This window comes from Oculina patagonica, chromosome 2, assembly GCF_052425735.1.
Source record: "Oculina patagonica isolate OP01 chromosome 2, crgOcupat, whole genome shotgun sequence".
In the NCBI taxonomy this organism is placed as follows: Eukaryota; Metazoa; Cnidaria; class Anthozoa; order Scleractinia; family Oculinidae; genus Oculina; species Oculina patagonica.
The window spans coordinates 2,019,951-2,045,994 of record NC_135759.1 but is presented as its reverse complement, the minus strand read 5'-3'; the positions used below and the strand labels follow the sequence as shown (position 1 = coordinate 2,045,994).

The following is a 26,044-nucleotide window of genomic DNA, read 5'->3' as shown; positions in this document are numbered from 1 at the left end:
TTCTAGGAAGCCCACCGATGCTGTCCCATGGAAAGCGCAAGGTTCTCGCTCCGTGGTATTTCGCAATTTCACTCGTAAGAAGCGAGCTGACCCAATAGTTTCAGCACAAGATCTGGCTATCGAGGCCCCAAAGAGGTCTGAAAATGGAATGGTTTTCACTTTCTCATGTTCAAGGGAGTGTTATGAAATCCTATGTCGGGCACTGAAGCTGCGTTACTGGCTCGATCTCGGCAATGGCAGTGCTTTTGTCATTGATTGGCAAGACGTGAAGGATAACTCGGGAACGTTTATAGAGCACATAATTAAGGTCGCGGGCGTAGACACTGAGGATATCCACAACTTGTATACCATAACTGCCTACGATACTAAAGCCAAAGTCATGATTCAAGGCAATTGCAGGGAGGACTGGATCGTGCAAGAATTCCCCAAGTTTCGGTCCGTCATTAGTGATGTCGTAAGTCCACATGGTATTTCCCTGCGTGAAGCGTATCACCGCCACATGGGGAAAACAGTTGATTTCCAGGACGACGAATTGCTCTTTTCCGATTGTGAAGAGGACGTTTTGCCGGGAGATTTCCCTGTTTCCAGTATTTCGGATGATTTAAAGGAGACAATAACCGATCCAGCGAAAGTGCAATCAAAGAAAAGAAAACCAGCTAGCCCAAAGGTCACGTTGAGATCCCCACAGCGGAAGTCAGTTGTTGGAGAATTTAAAGAGATGGAAGAACGCCTCGAAAATGTGGAGCATTCTTTACGCAATCATGATCTGTCTGCATTAGCTGTTGATTTAACATCGATAAATTTTGAAGAAAAACTTAATCACATCAAAAGTGATATTGATATTAAAATCTCCACCATTAGTTCTGAGGTGAAACATGATCTACAGAGCTTTCAAGGTCAATTTCGGGGTTTGCGAGATGACGTGACCAATGTTGTAAAGAATTCCCTTGAGGTATCTGTAGCTGAAATCGTAAACACTCAATTTGACACTCTCCGTGAAGAACTTATGGAGTGCGTGTCTACTATAAGACAAGACGTTGAAGACTTTAAAGTCCAAGTCAAGAATGATTTAGTCGTCTTGCGCCAGTCAGGCCAAGATCTTCTAGCTGCCTGCCAGTTAGATAGAAGCAGTGATAAGGATGATATAAAGAAGTTACAGGCCAAGACAGACAGCCTCACTGATAAGCTTCAACATTCATCCCACCAGGTAAAGGACTTGCAAGCCCAGGTCACCGTTTTGGAGACCTCAAATACGGATCTGCTAAACAAAATAGCGTTACTCGAGGAGCGTATCATTGAGTCGTCTTTGCACTGTGAGGCTAACGATTCACCGAGCACTGAGACGCCCTATACTCCGGAAGAAGGCACCAGCGGGCACACCAAGCATAGTACCGGTGCACGTGGGGATGGGAAAAACAACCCTGTGGAAATTGTTATCCTCATGGACTCAAATAGAAATTTCCTAGACCCTGCGAAACTTAGTGCTAACAAGAAAACCACTATTCTGAAATGTGGCAACATTAATTCAGCGAAGTCGACTATATCAGAATCTGGATTAAAAGATCCACAGATCCTGGTATTTAACGTCGGAGTGAATGATGTCGAGTCAACAGATGATGCCACCACGATCTCAAATAAGTTGACTGAAGTAATTTTCTTAACAAAGTCGCAATTTCCCACTGCCAAGATTGTGGTTTCGGAGATTACACCCCGCTCTGATGAGTTGAATGGTAAAGTGGAACAAACAAATGTCCAGCTACGATCTGCACTAGAAAATGTCGAAAATGTATATGTAGTGTCACATGGAAACATAAAAGAAAAGAACTGTTTTCATGATGCAAAGCATTTATCCAGAACCGTAGGAATCCCAAAGCTTGCCAGCAACATAATAAGAGGCATTAGACTTGCCAAAGGGTTGACGTCACCTGCCAATAAACGAAAAGCGAAACGTCAGAAAAGAGACGACAAGAGACGCCAGCCAGACGACGGTGGAACACCCCCACCCTCATCGCAACCTTCGTCGCACCAGGAGGACAATATAAACATCATGAGGGAAGTGTTGCAACAGCTGCAAGTTAATGCGTCACTTCTGAGCGGCTTGGCCTCTTCCCGCCAGCTGTTCCAAGGCCCGGGAACTCCTGGCGCTTTCCCTCAGACGATATATCCTTTCAGGCAGTCAGTGCAGGCAGTATATTGATTTTTCCTCTCTCTCCTTCTTTATTATCATGAATACGTAATATTACTACTACTTACCTACCCTCCCCTTGTGTGAGCCTCATTCTGCGGAGTTACTTGTAGCCTGTAGGGTGGGTTTTCCCCTTCAGTTTTATTATTAGTACTTTTTACTTGAGATACGAACGTTCTGTCCGTTAGTACCAATCATTTTGTTTTGTTGAGATTCAATTCTCAGCTGCTTTCGAAATGTTTACTCAGAGGTGTTTAAAATTTGCCTCGTTTAATGTCGAGGGCTTGCGCAACAAGATGGAAGACCCCAGTTTTACTAGTGAAATATCAAAATATGATTTTGTTACGCTTGTTGAAACTTGGTTACCAACCGATGAGCAAGTCAATTTCGATGGATATATTAGCTTCTCATTGTATCGAAAGAAGAACCCAAGAGCTAAACGTGCCTCTGGTGGGATAACTCTTCTGATAAAAGAGCACCTATATCAAGGTGTTAAGATTTACAAATGCGAAGATGACAAATTTTTATGGTGGAAGTTAGATCGGAGTTTCTTTGGGCTCTCCGACGATATCTTTGTCTGTTCTGTGTATCTTCCTCCGTACACGTCTTCCACTCAGTTATTAGGTAAAAACAATGACCGCCTTGATTGTTTTACAACACTCCAGAATCAGCTTTTAGATTTCAGTAAGAAAGGTAAAATCATACTTTGTGGCGATTTCAATGCCCGTACTGGTCATTTGGATGATTTTGCAGAAGATTTTTCATGGGACTCAGGTTGTAATTTGGGGGTATCTGTAAACGACCATATTAAGCACAGAAGCAATAAGGATCATAAGGTCAATAAATTCGGCTCACATCTAATAGAGCTTTGCCATGGTTTCAAACTACGAATTCTTAACGGTAGAGCTAAAGGTGATAGGCTCGGTGATTTTACATGTTTTACTCCAAATGGAGTAAGTTCAATTGACTATGCTATAGTTAGTGAGGAATTACTCACTGAAATAATAGGTTTTGTTGTCTCCCCTTTAACGGACTGGTCATGCCATTGTCTTATATCTTTTGTACTAAAGTCGGGAGTGCATATGAAACCGGAAAAGACCAGCATTTCTCCGTTAAATCCATTACCAATGTCTTTTAAATGGAATGAAATAGCCAAAACTAAATTTCTGGGTGAAATGTTATCACAGAAGGTTAGTGACCGTATTGAAAAATTATCAACTACATGGCTGAAGGATGACGCCTGTGACGTCGATTCCGCAGTTAAAGACTTTTCAGATGTTATTTTTACTGTAGCTCATTCTACCTTAACGGCTAAACTGGGTTGTGTTGGGCGAAAAAACTCGAAGCTTCCAAAGAGGAAGAAAAGAAAATGGTTTGATAAGTCTTGTTTTGAGTTAAAAAAGGAGGTGCTGCGCCTTGGAAATTTGACGTCTAAATTTCCTTCTGACCCTTTCTTACGTGGAAGGTTTTTCGTTGTAAAGAAAACGTTCAAAAAGATGGTAAAATCGAAGAAGAGATTGTTTAAGGAAGCCTTACTTCAGAAAATTGCCAACTTTGAATCAAATAACCCCAAGGAGTATTGGGAAATGGTAAATGATTTGCGGCAACAATCAGCCCAACAAACAACAGACGCGGTGAACGCAGATGAATGGTTAGATTATTTTAAAAAACTATCTTCGCCAACTATTACTTCGAAAAGTGAGTTTGAGAAGTTGGTTGACTTTAACGTATCCAGGATTGCTGATCTCGGGAAGGTAAATGACCCAATTCTCGATGACGAAATCTCTCTTGAGGAGATTCACAAAGCGTCCGTCAAATTGAAAACAGGCAAAGCCGCTGGAAACGATAGTATTTCAAATGAGATGATCAAGTCTAGCATTTTCATTCTCGGGCCCGCCTTAAAAATTCTTTTCAACAAAGTTTTAAACTCAGGCATTTTTCCTCAGTTGTGGTCAGTAAGATATATCTCACCCGTATTTAAAGCAGGTGATACAGGAGACCCTAATAATTACCGCGGCATCACCGTGTGCAGTTGTCTGGGAAAATTTTTCACATTAGTTATTAATGAACGTCTTACAAAATATCTAGATGAGAATAATATGATATATTTCAATCAAATCGGTTTTCGAAGAAACTATAGGACGTCAGATCACATTTTTGTTTTAAAGACTCTCATTGACCTATATACAAAAAACGGTAAAAAAGTATACGCTTGCTTTATCGACTTTCAAAAGGCGTATGACACAATATGGAGAAATGGGCTGTTCTATAAACTGATGAAATATGGAATTTCTCAAAAAATAATTTTTTTACTAAAAAACATGTACGATAGAGTTGTCTCTGCGGTCAAAGTTAAGCATGGACTTAGTTCCTTTTTTCAACCTCTTATAGGAGTTAAGCAGGGTTGCAACCTGAGCCCAACATTGTTTAACTTGTTTATAAACGACATTGTTGATCTGTTTGATTCTAGTTGTGAACCTCTGCATATGATAGATTGCTAAATTAGTTGCTTACTGTACGCAGATGATTTAGTTCTTCTTTCTCAATCGGAAAGCGGTTTACAGAAGTGCCTTGATAGATTAAATAGTTACGTTAAGAAATGGCAAATGAAAATCAATATCAAGAAGACTAAGGTCATTATTTTTAACAAAAGTGGCAAAGTACTCAGAGGTGAATTCAAGCTTGGTAAACAACCATTACAAATAACTGATAGCTACGTCTATCTAGGGATTGTTTTCACAATCTCTGGCTCTTTCTCACTGGCACAGAAGAAGCTGTATAATAAAGCTACAAGGTCTTTATATAGTTTCCTATCAGAGATTAACATTTACAATGGTGCCTCTGTCACAACAATTCTTAAGCTTTTCGATTCTCTTATACAGCCAATCCTTTTGTACAACTGTGAAATTTGGGGTTGTTTTTTAAAATTGTTTGGGGGTAATTACGATAAATTTGTTTCCAAAGTTTTTGATGAACGAATAATCCCCAAAACTATGCATAATAAAGTATGCAAAATGGCTCTAGGGGTTCACTCCAAAGCAAGTAACCTCGCAGTAAAAGGAGATCTTGGACGCTTTCCCCTTCACCTCCTTATTTATAGTACAATTTTTAAATACTTTTTGAGACTTCTTACATTCTCAGAAAACAAAATGTTAAGTAGTGCTCTTGAGACAAACATTCAATTGGATAACACTGGTAAGCACTCTTGGTTTACCACTATTAAACACCTGTTGCGTTTTACTAAATTAGATGTGACGACAATAGATTTTTCAACTTTTGAAAGAAGTAAAATACCCAACCTGTTAAGGTTGTTTAAAAATAATCTTTCAAAACAATTTCAGGTTCATTGGTTGAAAAATATAAATAAGGATAAATTAGATCCTTCAATTGGAAACAAATTAAGTCTTTACGGCGAAATAAAAAACGAAGTTAGGTTTGAACCTTATCTAAGGATAATAAAAAATGTCAATCAAAGAGTGGCGATAACCAAAATGCGGATTTCTAGTCATCAACTGCCTATTGAATCAGGTCGATACAAGAAGATACCTCGAGATGAGAGACTTTGCCCATTCTGTAAGTCATCTATTGGTGACGAGTTCCATTTTTTGATGAAATGCACCCACTCATCATTTTCTCATCTTAGAGGTGTCTTCTTAGATCGCCTCTTTTCAATAAATAACAGTTTTAAATTTTTGAATTATAAGGCACTTTTTATATATATCTTAGCTATGTGCGATGAAAATATCTTGAATCTAAGCGCCCACTTTATCTGTGATATTTTAAACTGTTATAATGAATCACTAAAAGAACTTGAGGAGAATTTTTCCCTCACGACCAAGAGTTAGTTGTTAGCTTGTTAATGTTAATGTTTAGTTATTAAGTGTATTCTGTTGTAGTCCTGTGGAACTGAAATCTTCAAGTTGAAGATAAAGTCAATAAAGGTATCGTACTAAGTTTGGGTCCGTATTCCGTGAGTTTGTCCTCCGTATTTTTGCCCTGTTCTACAGTATAATAGCGTGGTATATTTTGCGCATCCTTTTGCCCTAATGTGGTAAAATAGCGCAATAGTGGGATGATAAAGGCTTTTATTTTCTCACGCGGAAAAGGGCTAAGCCTGTTTGACTAACAATTTTTCTTTCTGTTGTAGCTTATGAATCGTGTGCCACACAAAGTGACGAATCCAAAGTACAACGATCCACACGTGAAGACGAACCTGCTCATCCAAGCTCACATGTCCCGGATGCAGCTGTCGGCTGAGATGCAGTCAGACACAGAGACTATCCTTGGCAAGGTTGGTAATGATTTGACGGGAGTGAAATTAGCGAACGAGTGAGTGAGCTAACGAACGAAACGAGCGAAGCAACGAACCGGCAAGCGAACAAATAAATGAACGCACGCACTAACGAACGAACGAACGCGCAAGCAAGAGAGCGAACGAACGGACTAACGACTGACCGAGCGTACGTACAAGCAAGAGAGCGAACAAACGAATGAACGAACAAGGGAAAGAACGAAAGAAAGAAACAGCGAACGAACGAACGAGCGAAGAAATGAACCAACGAACTAACGAACAAACCAACGAAAGAAGAAATAAACACACACACAAAATACAAACAAACAAACCATTTAAGTAACAGGTCTTGGAATCAACCTCATTTTGTGTTTGTTGAAAATGGCTGGGAGGGGCTAAATATTAAAATGTTGTTTCTCTTGGTGGTTTAGCAGTAATACTTTTAATTTAGATTTGTTTTCATTTTGTTTTAAGTTGTTCTGTTAGTCTAAGTAAAAACAAACACTAAAAAGAAAGTCTAAATAAAAGATGGGTAAAAGCAAAAGCCGTTTAAGATCTGACAAGAAAAGCCACCAAGCAATTTTGTTAGAAATCCGAGTTCTTAATAGATATCAAGTTAGTAATTCTAAAACGTTGTCTTGAGTCACAGCTCGTTCACTTAACTTGTTGTTCGTGTTTGTTGTTAGGCCATGCGTCTCGTCCAAGCCTGTGTGGATGTGTTGAGTAGCAATGGATGGCTTTCACCTGCACTGGCCGCCATGGAACTTGCTCAAATGGTACGTAAAATTTCACTACATGGGAAAATATTTTCATGCACATACATATAGTGAATTAGAAGCGACCATCCTGAAAATGACAAATGACAATCGGGATCAGAGTGTTAAGAGAAGTTAAGCCACTAAGAATTCTTAGTTGGTGTAAGTAAGTTTGGGTTCTCGCCACCCCCCCCCCCCCCTCTTTCAACCAAACAATGAATGTTGTGGTTAAAAATTTCGCAGTTTTTTCCCCTTAACGCTGAAGAGGGAAAGAAGACGATGTTTTTATTGGATGACTTGTGAAGAGGTGTTTTACAGTGTGGTTGCGACACAAATAATTGTTTGCCAATGTCAATAACTGCGTACCTGTGAAGGTTTTTAAAGAACTAAAACGATTTCAAAAATTGTCCTTACTATTTATAAATTGCTTGTTCAATCCTCTGAAATTACGGAATGGTTTGTTGTTTTTTTAATTAGGTTACACAGGCCATGTGGAGCAAAGATTCCTATCTAAAACAGATTCCTCACTTCAGTCCGGAAATTATCAAACGATGTGTGGACAAGGTATGTACAGTTAGGCACAAGGGTTTTATTCAGTCAAAGACTCAAATTTAAACTACACTTTACAGCATAGTGAACGGTATCACATGAAAGTACTGCTCAATAGCTTTCATTTGAATGGTCACACACTATGGTTTTATCTACAGACTCAAACGTTAGCGCCGCCTTGTAAAGCGTAGCAAACAGTACCACATGAAAGTACTGCTCAATAGGTTTCATTTGAATGGTCAAACACTGGGGTTTCATCCCCAGATTTAAAAGTGAGAACCACTTTGTTCAACATTGTATTGCTCAATAGTTTTCATTTTAATGGTCACACACTAGGATTTCATCCACAGACTTTACAAAGATGGAAAGTGCTGCCAAATAGCTTTTATTTGAATGGTCACACAAGGTTTTAAAGAGTAAGAGTTAAAGCAGCCTTCTTACAAAGCTGTTCTGTTGCCATTGCAGGGAGTTGAGTCTGTGTTTGACATCATGGACTTGGAAGATGAGGAGAGAAACAAACTTCTGAGGCTGGATGATAATCAGATGCAGGTAAGATAATGTGGTATTACTGTCTGTCTGTCTCTGTCTGTCTGTCTGTCCGTCCGTCTCTCTGTCTGATTTGTCTGTCTGTCTGTCTGTCTGTCTGTCTGTTTCTCTGTCTGATTTGTCTGTCTGTCCGTCTTTCTTGTTAAAGTTAACGTTCACTTATTTACCTGTTACGTTGCAGGATGTGGCCAGGTTTTGTAATCGTTATCCCAACATTGAATTGTCATTTGAGGTACACGACAAGGACAGCATTACAGCGTAAGTTTACACACATTAGTTTGTTTATTAATTTGTTTTTTGTTGTTGTTAGAAATGTGGCTCTTCTCATTCAGTGCTGGTTTTCAAGATCTTAAAATATCTGTTACGACATCATATGATGAAGCAAAATAATTAAAATTTAAAAATTTAATACAAGTTAACAAGCATAGCGTGCAGTTTTCATAGATTGTAGCTTGATTTGTGTGGTTCCATATTTCCAGGGGCTCTCCTGTGAATATTGTTGTGGACCTTGACCGTGAAGACGAGCAGCCAGGCCCAGTCATTGCGCCGTTCTTTCCTCAGAAGCGCGATGAGGGCTGGTGGCTAGTTGTTGGAGACACGAAAAACAATGGGTAAGATTTTTTGTCATTTTTTTTGCTCGGTTTGTGATGCACTTTGAGTATTTCGGACTTAATCGTAAATTGTTTCTTTGCAAACATTTGCACAGTTCATAGAATTCCTTATTACTCAGTCAAACATAAGCCTTGAAACAAAGTTTTTCACTCTTAAAAAAAAAAAAAAAAAGTTTTTCACTCTTTAGTTAGTTATAGATTTGTAGTATTACGCGTTGCCACTTCATTGAGGTTTCGAAGTTTGACATCATTTGTATCGTCTTTACGATTTGGACTTCGTTTTCGCAAATTCTTCGGTGAGGGGGGTTGAGGTCAGAGTCAAATTTAAAGTGCAAGTGAAAGTGGAGGTCTGAGTCAATTTTTCGACTGTTGGCTCTTTTTTTGATGTAAACAAAAATAAATATGCCAGAACCTGTTAAAAATAAATCTTTTATTTAGAAGCAATATACGACACTTGTATTGTAAAAAACTACGTCAAAGTAACCAACACAATTTTGCTTCACCCTCCAGGTTGATTTCCATCAAGCGTTTAACTCTCCAACAAAAGGCTAAAGTCAAGCTGGACTTTGTAGCTCCGAGCTCTCCTGGGAACTACTCGTACACGCTGTTCTTCATGTGCGACACGTACATGGGATGTGATCAGGAATATCCGTTCAAGATTAATGTTGGCGAGGCCGTCAGTGGGGACGAGGACAGTGGGGATAGTGACGCTGATGATTAGAGCTCACGTCTCTCAAATGACCAGAACGATTTTCTGTATCCGTGACTCGATGTTTAGTCGACCAAGCCAATGAAGTCTCCAATGTAGACGTTTTTGCGTGACACAACGAACACTCGAATCACGCAATCCATCCGCGTTGACGATATTATTGTTTGTAAAGAAAGCTTGTCTTAGGAAAGTAGATTTGCCATTGTACATAGTTTGTTCTACAGCTGTAACTTTAAAAAGTAGAAATTGCTTCAAGTTCAACTCATGTTCAGCGAATTGTTGTTTAAAGCACCGCAACGAATGAAGAGAGATTTTAGGATTTCAAACGTTTGTATGTGTTTTTGTAAGCGACTGTAGTAACCCTTCCTACCCTTCCCTCAAGCCTACATTTACTTACATTACCTCGCCGAACGCCAGCATTCACACTTGCTTGTACTGCCTTACAAGCTGTAACGGCGGCTGCCAAGCTATACCTAGAGTTGCTCTAGATTGTTTCCCTCGCTTTTTTAGCTCCTTTATAAATTTGTAAAGCTTGTCCGTGGATTATTTGAGAGTGTAAAAATAGAAAACTCTTTTTTATAGACTAAATCTGTGCGTCATAATTTGCCGGAGAATAAATTAAACACACAGAAGCCGTTTTAGTGTTGTGTGGCATAAGATATTAGATAGAATAGAATCAAGAGTTCACCCTACTGGGTAGATCAAAAGAAAACAAAAACGTTTTGAAAACTTTGTAAAATGTCAACCTTCAAGGGCTTCAGACCCATGCTATAAAATAACTTTGCGTCAACTTATTTCATGTAACGTAAGTACTGTTGTTTTGTAGCTGAAATTTTTCCCTATCTACCCGTGCTGTCATTGGTTACTTAGAGGTCACATGAAAACTAACAAATCTGTTTCCCGCCAAAAGTCTGAGCGGGTGACATCGAAAATCTTTGACGTCAGAGGGTAACAGTGCAATGTTTTCGTTGTGCTATATAACAAATCACATAATGGCTGGTCACGCGGGAAACAAGTTACTGTTGTTTCCCTCGAATCTCAATGAAATTCTCTCCCAAGCCTCGTTCTCTCGTCTCTACCCTCTGCGTTTGCGACTCTGAGGCAAAAGTTCAGTTTTGCCCCAAGGTTGTCATTGTAGCGCATTTGGGTCACAGACGGGGCGTGGGAAGGGTTATCAACGTTTGTGATTTAATTGTTGCAAGAAATGTTACTTTACATGTTGATTTCGGAGTACGTTTCCTTTCGCATGTTTTATTTTTTTCAATCAACATGAACTTGTTGTCTCAAACAAATGTGCGAAATTGCGAGACAGCTTGATTAAAAAAACATTGCGCTGTACGAAGGATTTGAAAAAGAGAAACGCTTCGGGAAATTCAAATTAGTCAGTAATTAACAGGAACTGAAGGTGCCGTGTTTTGTGTTTGGTCTGAGTCTCATTTACTTGCAGACTGAGCGAAAACCATTAATTTTAACTTTAAATACTTCCTTAACTCTCACAAATGTCACAAAGTAATCTGTCTGAACTGAGTTATCCAATCCGTATTATTTGCTTCATGTCTCCTTGTTAGTATCAAAATAATTTGCTGAAATGTTCCAGGTACGACAGTTTCTTTTTGAATCGGAAATAGACCTTCATTGTTGCATTATTTTTTGTATTGTTTATTTAATGTTTCTCTTAGATTTATGTCACAACCGACGTAAAATACGTAATTTACATATACTTTACAGTTGATTTCAGTTTACTTTGGCCACCCGCGTTGCGAAGTTCGTTGGGAAATTGGAAACTTTGTTAGGAAGTTGCCAATTACGTTGCGAAGTTTGCGAATCAAATTGGGAACTTTGTATCGAAGTTCGCAATTTGATTCGCAAACTTCGCAACGTAATTGGCAACTTCGTAACAAAGTTTCCAATTTCCCAACGAACTTCGCAAAGCGGGCGGCCAAAGTAAACTGAAATCAACACCGGTTTTCTCATTTCCTCCCAATTTAAATTTTGTCAAAAGCTCTCCTGGTGTCTGGGAGCTTTTTTTCTTGCCTCTTGCTTGGATCAGAGCGGGTTAGTAGCTGGAAGATAAAAGGTGTATCGAACTTTGACCTATTTTGTATCTTTGATATCTTCTGAAAACAGAAGCCGAAGGGCATTTGAAATTATTTGACACGTTTGAGTCAGCGGTCGAGGAATGTTCATTTGACGGAAACATTGACTTTTCACATTTCCCCCGCTACAAAAAGCTGTTTCGTCGAAAGAACTGAGAAATCATTCGGATTCCATCCGCAGATACCCTGGATACAATTTTTTTTTTGCTGTTTTGGACGAAACAGAGGTAGGGTCTTAATTTATATTCCAATTCAGCAATTACTTCGTCTCTCTTTTCAGACGACTTTATGAAAAAAGTATTTGTGTTTATTTGTTTACAACGCGTGGGCAATTATTTTTTTTTTGCCCCATAGCTAACTAGAACAGACGATTTTAAGTTTTAGTTCTACAAAATTTGAGTATCAAACAAAATATCGGTGTAGGCTTTGTATATTAAAGATTATAATATTCATGAAAACCAAAATCAAAGCTAGAAATCTTGCTGTAGGTTTTAAATCAATTTCCATATATTTATATTTAATCTACGGATATGTCAAGGGATGTGATTGCTTGGAAAGTGAAAAGTAAATATTCTGTAGCAAGTTAATGGAAAGAGGAAAGCCGTCTGCCAGGCCAAATTTTAATAAACGATTCAAGCGCAATTTGCTTGATTGCCATAATATTTTCCAACGGCAGTTCCCAAAGAATTCTGAAACCAGGGAAATTCTCCTATTTTGGGGGGTGTCTGTATGCAGAGAACAAAACCACGGTAAGTTCAAGTGTAAAACCAGTTGTGTCTGTATTTTTTTAAACGGGTTTTAATTGTAAACATCTGTACATCGAGATTCGCTAGATGATTTGTTTTATTCTCATCAACCGTTTACTTGAAAATGCATCGATTTTGTACGGAGAAATGAACGATTGATATTTATTTAGAATTTCACGTAATTCGTTGCTTATTTTTGGATGTTCAAAGCTCGAAGGCATTGTGTATTTTTGTCAGTCCCTTTTCCAAAACAACGTTGTTCATCTGCTGTAATTGTAATGCTCTACATGTTTGTACAAACGCGCTCTTTAGCAAAATTAATTTTTCGGCCCGTTTGAAAACTATATTTAGATCTGCATATGGGTATCTTTTCATCTCATTGACAGACGATTCGAAATGCACCACATCAAATGATCTAAAATTTTAGCATCAATTTTCAAAGGTTTGATGTCCCCTCAAGTCTTGGGTGCAAATTACACTATTAACCGCCACAGAAAATGCTATATTTTGGACCCTGAATTATTAGAACCAATTAGGCGATATCAAGGGTTTATTTATTATTTCTTTTTCGCGAAGATCAAAGCTTGTCTTACAAATTTGAATGAAACCTTGATGGAAAGCCAAAAACAAAAAAACGTAAAAAAAATAAGGCGCCTACTCGACTAAGTAATACACGGTTATCGTAGAAAAAATTTGCAAAGGAAGCATCCCTTTTTCGATGAGTACATTTTAATTAGCGTTTCATATTGAGTTGTCGACAAATTGGAATCGTCATTTATGTCAGTAAAGGAAAGACAACTTTTTCTGGGCGTGGCTTTTTCTATTCAGCGAGAAATGGACCTCAAAAAATTTAAGGCTGGTTCTCATATATAGTCGCCCCGATCGTTTCTATCGCCTCTTCCACTTCAAAATTTTTTTTTGCGATCGGGGCGATTATATGAGAACATTACGAAGACGATCGTCAACGTCTGCAGCGATTGGGTCGTTTACGATCGCTTGGATCGCCCGTGTTCTATCCTTCTAGCTTCTCTTTCCCTTCTTCGCCGTAAAACTGCAATAACTGAGAAGATAAGAGGCCACGAGTTTTGCTCTTTCATTGAAGGCAACCATTGTGTTGGAACTAGGGCTAAAATGATTTTTTTCGTAGGTCTTCGCTCATACCAGGCGCCGATCGAGACGATCATATGAGAACCCCCGATCGCTTCCAATCGCTTCGATCGCCTACGATCGTCTTAGTATTTGCAAAACGATCGATGCCATAGAAACGATCGGGCGATCATATCAGGGGAAACCGGCTTTATACAAGTGATATTTATTTCGAGAAACGCTGTAAACTTTCAAAAAGTACTGTATTTTAAGCGATTGATATAAGATGAACGTCTTGGAAAGGTAATAATTAAGCTATGAACAGGTCAATTCTTAATAAATGCCAGGTAGTTTCAAACCATTGTTCATCTATGGGTCAATGAATGAAAAACAAAGTTCAATTTCTCCATTAAGAACGGAAATGAAGAACTATGTTGTTTACTCTTCTTTTAAGAACCTTAAAAAATGTTGACTTAGAACCGATCCAGCCAAACGTTATGTTGGGTTGGATCAACTTATCAAAGTTTAAAACTGATCTTTGTTTCCATAATCACTGACCTTAATTTTTCAAAGTAATAAGTTTAACGGAAAAAAGTGAAGTGCATTTTAATAAATTGAATGCAAATTGCTTTCACTTGCTTTATATACTTAGCCTTTTTGCATCATGTAGCGTCTAATGCCTGCCCCCGGTGCAGTTGCTTTTAAAGTATTACTTGTGCTTCTAGCAATTGTCGCGGATCGGACGTCAATGAATCTTTAATTTACAAATAGTTCTCGCCCTGGAACATTTGTTTGTCTCCGTTCGTCTGAGACCACTTCTTTTGGAACATTTTCAATAATGAAGTCTGGCTCACTCATATTATTTTGATAATAATGAAAAATAATCAAAGCTTTAATGGAAGGAGACAAAAACGGCTATGAGTTTCGAGAATAGATTTTTAATAACCTAAACCTTTGATGAACACCGTAAAAATTGCAAATAAAATGGAAATAACTGATTATTGTAAATGTTGAGTGTTACGGTAAATTTCGTAAGAAAAGTATTATTCAGTCAGTTACACAAGCTGTGAAAAGGAATTCCTAATTCTCGTAACAGCAGTCGCACTCACGACTTTCCGCCACCGGTCGGACGCTCTACCATTGAACTACAGGAGACTTAGTGCAATTTTATTGCAACAGGAGCTATTTAATTACAATTTACGTTTAACATAAACTAGGCTGACTAGAAAATAAAACCCCAAAAACATAGAGCCCTGGCCAAACGGTAACGCAAGTGGACGCAAGTAATCGCAAGTTAAACTTGCGTACAGACTTGCGTTGGCTGGCCAAACGGACTCGCAAGTTTTCTCGCAAGTGCACGCAAGTTGTCAAAAAAAGCCATTTCAATGCTACTGCGCGCGCTGCAATTCAGTATTTGAAGTAAACGGCAAAGACTTGCGTTGAGTGGCCAGATGGTGAAAAACTTGCGCCGAGTTGCGTGCAAATTTGATCCAGACCAAATAGAACGCAAGTCATCGCAAGTCAACGCAAGTGCGTGCAAGTCCTGGCCAAACGGAGACGCAAGTGGACGAAAATTGAAAACTTGCGTTTTCTTGTCTCCGTTTAGCCAGGCCTTCACTGCAGAAGCTATCTTTCGCACGTGAAGATATAGCTTTAGCGTCACAATTGCTGACGAGTCTGTCAGGTTTAATACTCAATAAGCCAAAATTTGTGTCGATATTAAGTTGAAAGATTATCGAATTTTCCTTTGAAGTCTTTGGCAAGCTTCGGAAATCTTCAAAACAAGTCGGAAGTGTTCGAATGGCCTTCGGGAAACATTCGAAAATCTCCCGAATATGTGGTTAGACCAATTTAACACTTTTATGTGTTAAATTGGTCTAACCACATATCGGGAGATTTTCGAATAAAGATGCTACGATCTCTCGGAATGGATAAAAGTTGCTTAGAATGCAAACATGTGCAAAAAGGTGATAGAAATATGAAAAGTTGCCAAAACGTTCCCCAGCGACTTGTGTACAGCCTTGCTGTTCGCCTGCCTCGTCCCCAGGCGCCGGTCGGCCGGACGGCAAAGGCGGTAAGGCGGGAAAACAGGGAGCGCGGGGGCATCAGGCCCACAACGCCAAGCGAACCGTGTACGTCAGTCCCACAACACCAAGCGAACCGTGCACTACCAAGGAGGAGGACGCCTGGGGACGAGGCAGGCTGTTCGCCACTAAACAGTGTAATTTTGTTTTTGATTCGTGTGGCTAAGAAATGAATGTATAATTAGTGAATTTGTAATAAATAGGAAAACTGAAGATTTAAATTTAGAATTTTAAGTTAATAATTGATAGATGGACATCAAAACTAGACTACCATGTGGGCTAACCATTTATTATTGTTTTTTTTTTCTTCTTCTGAATTATTTGCAAGATTCGAATTATTGTGACCACTGGAATTGTTTTGTGGGGGAAGGGGGGGGGGGAGGGGGATGGGGATTATTTTCTTTACTTTGTTATTCAGGCTATCACCGACACTTGTATGTTTAACAGGCTTTGAAATGTCTAGTTCGAGGGAGCGTATTTGAAGTATCATGTTTTAAGGTAAAGCATCTTGCGCTAACCACCTATACGTAATTGCACTTTGTGTAAATTTGATCACGTTGCGTTAGAATTACCTTTTGTGTCCTTCCTTTGCATTAATTGCATTTCGCGGCATCAACAACTATGCTGCCTGTTGCTTGTAGCTCCGCATGGCATGAGAAATTTTCAATTTTAATACACTTTGGTAATTTTTCCAAATCAGACTGATCAGATTCAGACAAAAACACTGTTTCTCCAAATAATTTTCTGCACAGTACGCATCCTTTGTGAAAATACCAATTTTGTTGCAAAAGTAACTTGTTTTGGCTTTGTCTAGCGTTTCATTGGTTCAGAAAAGAGATTGAATTGCGTGTAAATTAATTTTCCCGTCAGAAAAATTGCTTTTTCTTTCTGAATGGCAAAAATAAGATGTCGCAAACTCCGAAAACGCAAATCTGTGGCAAAACTGTCACAGGAAAACATGTTACCGGATAGTAACTTGAATAACGTCTGCGGTAAATTTTCAGGAAAAATCGTTAACTGCCTGTGTAGATGAAACTTATCATACAAGTATTTACATTTCAATGTTTACCGGTGCTTACATTACGGTAAGATTACCAAAATCTAGCATTAATAAGGCTCTAAAATTCAAAATGTATGTTGTGTTTATAAATTTGTTCTACTTGATGGGAACTCAAAACATAAAATATCAAGATATAAAGACCAGATTTCATCATCATTATCATCATCTTTTTTTGTCCCTAACTGAAAAATGGGGCCTTATAGACTAGATGCACGGTCTCTTGTACAATATCTTTTCAGGTCAATAATTAAGGTTTTTGCGTTTTTTATGCTGTTCTCACAAAATACGCACTTATCAAATGTTCAAAAGAGCAATCATTTCATAAATTTTCAACTTCTTTAAACGTTTCGTGACGATATATTACCATATTAACAAAAAGACAAAAACAACGCTTCCTTGCTTCTTTAAAATTAAATGTTTATATAATCGATTATCTTTGTAGAGGTTTCTAGAACTAGAGACATTTTCCCTGACACGTACAAGATTACTTAGGTAATAAACTTCTACTGTGGTACGACTGACGAAATAAATTCAAAAATACAAAATTCGAATAACCAGCAGGAATCTGATATTTTTCACAGGCCGAGATTTTAAATCGATAAATACATGTACTAGAAATCTATAATTTGAGTTATCTGGAAGAAAATTGTATAAAACGCCGAAAGGAATCCATATCTAAGGATTTATCAGCTTATTTTCCAGTTAAATATATTTTATAAGAAAATTATTTAAACCGAGATATGCTTGTTTAACCCAGTTTATATTTGTGGACGTTTCTAGTGCTACGGACATTTTTCATGTTCAGTGTGGTTGATCGTAAGCCTAAAGTAACATACTATTACAATTAGTAAAATACATATAACTTAAAATTTCAAGCTGAAAATAATATTTTTATATCGGGTATATATTTAAACATTACGTGCGATTACATAATATTTGAGGACAGTTATTAGTTCGAATATTGCAAAGATAATCGTTTTTAGTATATACCACACAAGTGAATAGTGCTTTTCGCGCGCGCTGATTGGTTAACTCGGAGGTGATTAGCAAAGTACTATTCACCTCCGAGCAGCTAAAGAAAAAACTGCCTTCGCGCGTCGCTTTGTTTACCGAAAGTGATGTTTTAGTCCGCTGTTATCCAACTTGTGTGGTATAAACTAAAATAATTATTCACCTCAGTGTCGGTAAATGTGGTGGATATTTACCCCCGCTTCGCGGTTCAGTAAATATCCACACTATTCACCTCCACTTCGGTTAATTATTGTCCGGTTGCTTTCGTCATTTAGTACTAAGAGGATTTTAATGGTTTTGATAGAGCTTTTGATCACTAAAGAAATCGTAAAACTCGATCATTATTACTAACTACAAAATAATTTATCGCTTCAAAACTTTTCATATCAATTTTATGTAAATTTTCTTTTTGTAATAAACAGCTCTTAACATGAGATTCACTTTTCCAAAGAAAAAACGCGAAGGCACCCAAAAGTGCAGTGACATTATGAAGTTCCAATTTCTAAAATGAAAAGTTGGCTTGCACCCTGGAACATTTTAGAAACATTTTTCTGACTATAGGTTAGGTATGTTTTTCAAAGTGATTTTTTTTTCAGCCGCAATATTGGGCTTTCCATCTCACGCATGCGAAGCTTCGTGCAGTAAGAACGACATTAACTCCAGGTGCTTGTATTTTCTCTTCACGACTGGTTCGACTAGGATTTTAAAACGAGAAGAATACTCGACTATTTTATGCGTTGAATTTTTGTATAACTTCTGTGTCAGACGTTTAATTGCTTTTTCAATAATTCGCACTGAACACGTTTTTGTTTTGTTAAGTTTAAGGAGGCTCGATGTAGTTTTTTTAGCCGAAGGGTGGTTGTTTTGAAAATTGAAATAATCTAGGAAGCCAATGTTCGATTTTTGCCAAAATACACCATAATGATCAAATATGACCAAATTTTAATTTAATACCCGTCATTTAGTCACAAAGGTTACCATAGCAACGATTGACGTTTTCTTTTGTTCTCAAACAAGCTTGATTTTCTCGAAATCTAGATTGGCTCTTGGTGTTTATTTTTTGATATGTTAAAGTTTAGTAGATTGACTAACTGTTGACGAAATTTTAGAAAAATCTGTAAGAGCGTTTTCAAGTAAATCAAGAATGAAATTTTCAGAAAAACACCGTTTTAATATAAAATAGGCGCTTTAAGATTGTTTCGTATTATTTGAGCACAATTACTCTCACTGAAATATAAATACTTACACCATCAAAGACCATTAACTAAAAGCGAAAGACGTTTTGCTTTAATTTGTTAAAATATATCGACTGCCGATTGCAGGAAATTATAAGAGAATACCAAAAACTTCATTCGAACATTGGCTTTCTAGATAATTTTAATTTTCAAAACAACTACCCTTCGGCTCAAAACTACATCGAGCCTCCTTAAAAGCACAAAACGCTTCCTACTGCGAATTTATTAAACATTACTTGAGCTTAGGTACAACTAACTTGATTGTCTGAAGGTCTTCTCGTGTTGGCGCCACGGACGCAGTGTTTTCTTTAGTATGGAACCTTTCTCTCATAGCAGGAGTCCCTTTACAGAATTACGATTCTAGTTTTAAAAACATTCTCTAGACAGGGAAATGAAGCTCTCAACACATTAAAAATTCATCAAGTTGAAGGTCAAAAGAAACTTTAACTGGTTTCGAAATCTGATTCAATTAGCATAAATTTTTTTACGATTTTATTTCTTTAGTTTTAATTTCGATTAAACAGATATTAAACACGCAAAATAGTGTTACGTTCTAATTCGCTACGCTCAAACGAACGAAATACTTCTTCACTCAAAATCACACAAATGTGACTGCCTATTATGAACCGCAAACAAAATAGCCGCCCTTCCACATATCCACACTTCCTACCTCACATTTTCTACCAATTACGCACCCTTAAAGCTCACGCTTTCAACCTCTTGAATCGGACCAAAGCGCGCGCGGCCGGGTGGTACGTTTTTTTTTTTTTTTCTTTCCTCTGGGCCCTCTAGGGGCCTCCTTGAGCGAGCGGCAAAACTGATCTGGACTCTGCTCCGCCCTTCTGTGTAGCCCAATTGTCCCAAACACCTCCTTCTGATTTCGCGTCCCCCCGCCTCCTTCTGAGTCTTCCCCCATTTCGGCTCCCGTCGGTGGGCCTTGTACGAAGTGCCTATATCGTTCCTGCGTCACTATTGTTGCCTAGTAAATTGTTCCACCCTTGTTCACTTCAAACAAAGCAAGCTGATGGGCTTACTCTCTAATTAATAGCCTTGCTGTAAAATTTCCTACTTCCAGATCTTGCGCACTTTTCTATATACGCCACATTTGACTAGCCTAGTAAAAACGGGCATCCTATACTTTTCATTCTCCTTCCTCACTTCTATATTTTTCTTAGAGTAATTGGGCAAAGTAAACGTCTAGCGATCGTCCTGCGCAGCCTCAATTCCTTGTTGTAATAACTAGTCTCGGAAATGTCCTCAATATTAAATCCCCAAAGGTAAAAATCTCCATAAACTTTTTTCTGAAAATATGAAAGTGCGAAATGTCTGTTCTTTTCTTTAAAAGGTCACATCGCTCTATAATTAACTTCCGAACTGATCTTGAGATTGATTTTTGTCGTTGTTGACCCCCTTATCCTTCAAATTCATTCGAGCGACTTGAGGCATGGAAATCCAAATAATAAAAAAAAAACTAAACTAACATACCTAACGAAAGCAACAAAATAAATAAAATGTCGAATCAGGGTGTGAATAGCTTATAGGTGATAGGGACTTGGACAAAAAAACATAAAATCCTTTAAATAGGGCAAGTGACACGCACTAAACCTTGTTCATAAAAATGTTTATCTCTTCTTCCATAGGGTTACGAAACATAAAGGGTAAACCATATAAGAAGGAGCCTTAACTTCTGCCAACCCGGTAAAATGTAAAGGCACTAAATAGCTTATCTACAAATACAGAATGATGCAAATGACAATAGCTTTTGAAAAATTTCAGAGGGAATCTTCTTGAGGAAGACGAAAACATCTAAAACAAATATAAAAATTCTGAGACGCCTAAAAAAACAAAATGAAATTTCTTCCCAACTGCCCTTTAATAACTTGCAAAACCTGGTCTAGTAGAAATTCACGCTCAATCTGATTTTTTTACTCTTCTTCGTCAAAATCGAAACAATATTTCGATGCCCCATCTTGCGTGCTCCTGATGCCGGCGGGCTTAGTGGAAGCGGCGCTGCTCCAGAATTAATGGGAAGTTCAACTACTTTAGTTTTACTGCAGTCTGCAACGAACCTGCAGTCCTTAGCCCACTCTCCGCCGTTTGAAAAAAAATAACACCTGCAACACATTCTTTCGGACAAAAAAAATGTATAAAATTGACAAGCAATCAATTAGAAAGATAACAAAAACGAAATGGGCGGGCGGGCGGGCGGGTTTACAACTTCAATGTCAGCATGGAATGCGAAAGCGAGAGGACTGACAACTCTGAACAGTCTATAAATACCTTATCAAACCAATCAGAGATACCCAGGACACGCCCAAGCGGCGTGTCATACACAGCGAAATAAATAACCAAAAACCTGTTAATGAACTGTATTGACTGCATACCAGTAGAAAATATTTACGTTCTTCGCTACGCTCAAACGAACTAATTATTTTCTTCTTCATACTGCAAAAAATACACACCAAGGAATGATGGTTGGATGCTCAGGCAATCAACTCGCGAGACATCACAAAGTAAAAAATATAAGATCTTACTGCGAGAAGGCTAAATTGCTAGTTGGTTAGAACCTCTTGAGAATACTGCGAAATTAGCGTCCGTCCGCCTTCTTCTTTTCGGCTGACAGTCAATTCTCTTTGCATCTTCTGACAAGCAAGCTCGTACGACTCGTATACCTTAGAGCCAACCATCGTCTTTGCTTCTTTCCGCGAGATTTTCGCCTTCTCCGCGTCGTTGTGAGCTGCCCTCCTTCCGTTACCAGCTTGCAGACTTCTGACGGTTTATCCAGGCTGATCTCTAGCTGAGCGAACGTTCAACTCAAACAGCTTATAATACTATGAATTTAATAAATGCTTCAATGTCGATTTTCGACTTTCCTCCGATTCTAATTACTATCCGAACTAGGACGACAGGTAATTCTTGAACAGGGAGGACACTTAATTGGCTAACTCTGGATTTGAAGACTCTTGCTGCAACCATAGGATTACTCAAAACTTCGGGTTTACAACTTCAATGTCAGCATGGAATGCGAAAGCGAGAGGACTGAACAACTCTGAACAGTCTATAAATACCTTATCAAACCAATCAGAGATACCCAAGGGACACGCCCAAGCGGCGTGTCATACACAGCGAAATAAATAACCAAAAACCTGTTAATGAACTGTATTGACTGCATACCAGTAGAAAATACATTTTCATCACATTTTCAAGCGCCTTTAGGTTCGTCACAAATACTCCGCTGCCCGTGGCATTTTCAACTCTCTTCTCGTAAGTGTCTGGAAATCAATGTAATGTAGTGAACACTCTCTCTCGTGTTTGCTACATTACATGCAACTTCTTTTTTTTAATAATAATGATAATAATAATGTAATGTTTAATAAAACTCATTGCAGTAAAAAACTGAATTCCAGAGTAAAATACAAGGTAAAAAATGTAAACTATTAATTACAATTATATTTAACAATTAGACTACGAGCCCGAGTTTTCTATGAGCAAATAGTCAACGAGGCGCAGCCGAGTTGACTATCGCTCGTAGAAAACGAGGGCGAGTAGTCTAATTGTTTTAGTAGAAACTCTAAAGGATTGCAGTCCAAAACCTACAATATTGTGCACTTTGAAGACAAAAATCAAGAAAATTTATCGCTTAAAGAGCTACGCGCGCGCGACTGTTTTCTATCGGCGAATAGAAAACAGTGGGAGAACCAATCAGATTCGCAGATTTCCAATAGAACACAGCTGAGTTTCTACTAAATATACAATATAAGGTTCTATTATAAACAAGCTAGTTCAAGATTAATAGCGAGAAGTGACGAAGTCCTGAGAACGCTTCGTTCTGCAAGACTTGATGGTGCTGATAGTACTTAAGATTTAACTGATAACATAGGTAGCCAAAGTTCCTTAAGGATCCGTCAACATACATGTATGACATTGCGTAATAACGTTATTATAAGAGTTTGTATGGGAATATAACGATCGTAAAAAATAATTCAAAATAGGGGGAAAAGGATCTAATAAAATCGACTTACCTGCCCTCTTCTGAATATATCTTGTGTTTCTATGTCATTTGGAGGAGTTTAAAGGCGATTCCAGCAGAAAAATAGTGAACCTAAAAGTCTACTGGGATCGCCTTTAAACGCCTCCAAATGACATAGAAACACAAGATATACACAGAAGATGGCAGGTAAGTCGATTTTATTAGATCTCTTTCCCGTATTTTGAATTATTTTTTACGATCGTTATATTCCCATACAAACTCTTATAAAAACGTTTTAACACAATGTCATACATGTATGTTGACGGCTCCTTTAGGAGCTTGGGCTACCTGCGCTGATATTAACTTTATTCCTTTCTGAAATCTAACAGATCTACTAAGCCTTGGTCCATGTAAACCTGGATTGTTGAACTATGAAACATCAAATTGGTGACCTATCTAATGCCAGCTGCGCCGAAGAGCATGATCTGGTGGAGAGCTCTTGCTTCGATGCAGAATCTATGGCCATCAAAATAATCAGAATGCTTCCTTATGTGTTCATTATTCTTGTGTCCATAGTGGGTAACAGCTTGGTAGCGGTCGTGGTTTTTAACAGCCGCTCCATGCGAAAAGCTGTGAATTTCTTCATTGTAAACATGGCGTTGAGTGATTTGTTGATCACACTGGTCTATATGCCGAGAGTAATCGTTATTTTACTAGCCGGCTATGAATGGCTGTCGGATGGTATAGCTGGGCTAGTATTTTGTAAACTGGTGTACTTCCTTCACGAAACTTCCGTCACCGTTTCCATTTTCTCTGCGGTTTGCATCAGCGGTGAGCGATTCCTGGCCGTTATCCGTCCGTTAAAGTCGTTAACCAAGAATACCAAAGCCGCCCGCTACCTTATCGCATTGGCATGGTTTATTTCTTCGGTGATAAGGATCCCAATTCTTGTTGCAAACGGTACAGCTATGAGCTGCGGGAAGGTTTACTGCAAGCTTTTCCTGGACACAGTGTTCGACTGGCCAGGTTTGTCAATGGTATATCACAAAATCAACTTGATTGGCATGTATGCCATGCCTCTGGGCGTTATGATAGTTCTGTACTCAGCCACACTCATCACGCTCAAGAGAAGAGACAGGCCTGGGAATAGAATAATGGTCGAGACGACACAACCCACTGAAATGAATAGGAAGGTCTCTCGAATGGTCCTAGTAGTGCTTACTGCCTTCATACTCTGTTGGATGCTGTATTTTATCATAGCTGTTTTGGAATCTTATCAAGTCTTCGTTTCATGCAACATTCTGTATCTCAGACTCCTTTTCGCTCATTTTAATTGCGCATTAACGCCTGTTCTTTACGCGATGTTCAGCGAAAACTACAAACGTGAATTCAAGAACATTTTCTTTGCATGTCCATGCTTTAGCCACTTACGACCTCGTGCGTCGACTGTAAGCACACCTACCTCTCGGAGGGCCTGGACACTGGAAGCAAATTTCTCCCTGGAGTGTGAAGTTGAAATTGGTCACGTGGGTCGTGCAGCTTTGGAGTAGAGTTGCAAAAAAAATAAAAAAAGTCGTCGTTCATCGATTAAAAGCCGACTATCCAAAGATATATATTTGGTGTATAGATTGATAATGTGGGCCGTCCAATACTGAATATTACACCCGCCTTTAGTGTTACGTGCACAGCTATCTCTTACATCAATCTTTTTACATCGTCTTTTGACGTGCTGTTTGAAATGAGTCAATCAAAACCGATACATACCGGTGTTAGTTTCAGGCAAATAAGCTCGCAAGTTCAGAAGGGCATGTTAGTGGGCTTTGATTGGCGGATTTCGATCTGTGTTGTTTGTTTAGCACGTCGAAAGATGGATGTCGATAGAAAGCCGCTATGCACGTAACACTGAAAGCGGGTGCAATGAAACATATCAGATCATATTACATATACATACATACATACATACATACATATTATCAGCGACAAAATGTATGTGACCGAATTTCTTTGAAAAATGCTCTATTCAAGAGCTAAAAAAACATTTTCAGTATTTCTACGGTTGTATAAAAGCAGTACTTTGAGAGGACCACAAATGCTGTGAAAACACTATTATTTTACCCACAGTTTCTTCACGTTCTCCCAAATTGCTCCGTAAACTCTACCACTCTGTAGAAAGAACGATAAAGTTGTATCCTATTTCCTTTAGAAAAAATTCGTCAATTGCATTTTGATCCGACTTTCAATCTATCAGAGCGTGTGCATCTAGAATCATTATAAAATACCCGATTCCCTCTATAGCGCGCGCCGGCAGGGAATCATGGTAGTTGTATTCATCAAACCATTCGCGAGACTCAGCAACGATGCGTGTTGCTGAGTCTCGCGCATGGTTTGATGAATACAACTACCGTGATTCCCTGCAGGCGCGCTATAGAGGGAATCGGGAATTGGTTGGATCTGGCGGTCATAAATTAATCAAAACTCAGTTAAAATATCCAAGTTCATACGTTTGTACTAAATTGATTTATTTAGGTGCGCTGTTTATGTACAAACACTGCATTGCAAGCGAAAGGTTTATAATATCATGATTATATAAGAGTACGATACAATATATAGACATCCGTATTTCTGCTTTTCCCAAGGGTACACTGGGTAAAAGCCGCAGTTTAACGGCCCCCGGAACACCTCCATGATAAATAAAAGCCCCCAGACTAATTAATGATATAAACACAAACACAAATTTCTTACAACACAGCTATCTCCATAAACTAGCGCAGAAAATATGTCAATGAACCATCAAACTAACTAAATCACCAAACTGACCCCCCTTCACCCTGCCCCTTCCAAAAAATCCTGCGCAATTCCCGTCAAATTAATCCTGGAGTTTTCATTCTAGGCTCATTTACTACGCGATTTAATTAATTCGCGCTCATTTCTTTCTAAAAAATTAGCAGTTTTGTCCGTGTTTTCTATTTTATGGTAGGAGTTACTTTGTGGACTAATTATTTAAATGAAGTTCAAAGATTATATAATTATGACTTAGACCCCGTCCACACTGACCCGGGTAAATTTGAAAACGCCGCGTAAAATGTTTTCCGTTCACATTAACCCGGGTA

General features: G+C 38.5%; 2 protein-coding genes across 3 annotated transcripts in view; both read left to right on the top strand.

Moving 5' to 3' along the window:
• The window catches only part of LOC144640609 (U5 small nuclear ribonucleoprotein 200 kDa helicase-like), a 33,308-nt gene extending 22,872 nt beyond the window's left edge, over window positions 1–10,436 (top strand). The window contains exons 25-33 of the mRNA XM_078499707.1: window positions 7–2,188; window positions 2,434–3,939; window positions 6,333–6,476; window positions 7,163–7,252; window positions 7,709–7,795; window positions 8,246–8,329; window positions 8,508–8,584; window positions 8,806–8,937; window positions 9,448–10,436. Of these exons, the coding sequence (XP_078355833.1) occupies window positions 7–2,188; window positions 2,434–3,939; window positions 6,333–6,476; window positions 7,163–7,252; window positions 7,709–7,795; window positions 8,246–8,329; window positions 8,508–8,584; window positions 8,806–8,937; window positions 9,448–9,658 (4,513 nt within the window). The 3' untranslated portion in view covers window positions 9,659–10,436. The remainder of the gene's footprint in view (window positions 1–6; window positions 2,189–2,433; window positions 3,940–6,332; window positions 6,477–7,162; window positions 7,253–7,708; window positions 7,796–8,245; window positions 8,330–8,507; window positions 8,585–8,805; window positions 8,938–9,447) is intronic.
• A 1,275-nt stretch (window positions 10,437–11,711) lies between these two features.
• LOC144642596 (kappa-type opioid receptor-like) lies at window positions 11,712–24,577 on the top strand. Of its 2 annotated transcripts, none has more exons than XM_078501595.1 (2): window positions 11,712–11,969; window positions 23,324–24,577. In XM_078501595.1, exon 2 carries the CDS (start codon window positions 23,366–23,368, stop codon window positions 24,482–24,484), a length of 1,119 nt encoding a protein of 372 aa, XP_078357721.1. In that variant the 5' UTR covers window positions 11,712–11,969; window positions 23,324–23,365; the 3' UTR covers window positions 24,485–24,577. The 2 variants fall into 2 exon arrangements, with proteins under 2 accessions (XP_078357721.1, XP_078357722.1); XM_078501596.1 differs by lacking the exon at window positions 11,712–11,969 and adding an exon at window positions 12,291–12,491.
• Window positions 24,578–26,044: the final 1,467 nt, after the last annotated feature.

Bases quoted from the DNA above. Each gene is read 5' to 3' on its own strand.
- LOC144642596 (XM_078501595.1), top strand. From the start codon at position 23,366: ATGAAACATCAAATTGGTGACCTATCTAATGCCAGCTGCGCCGAAGAG.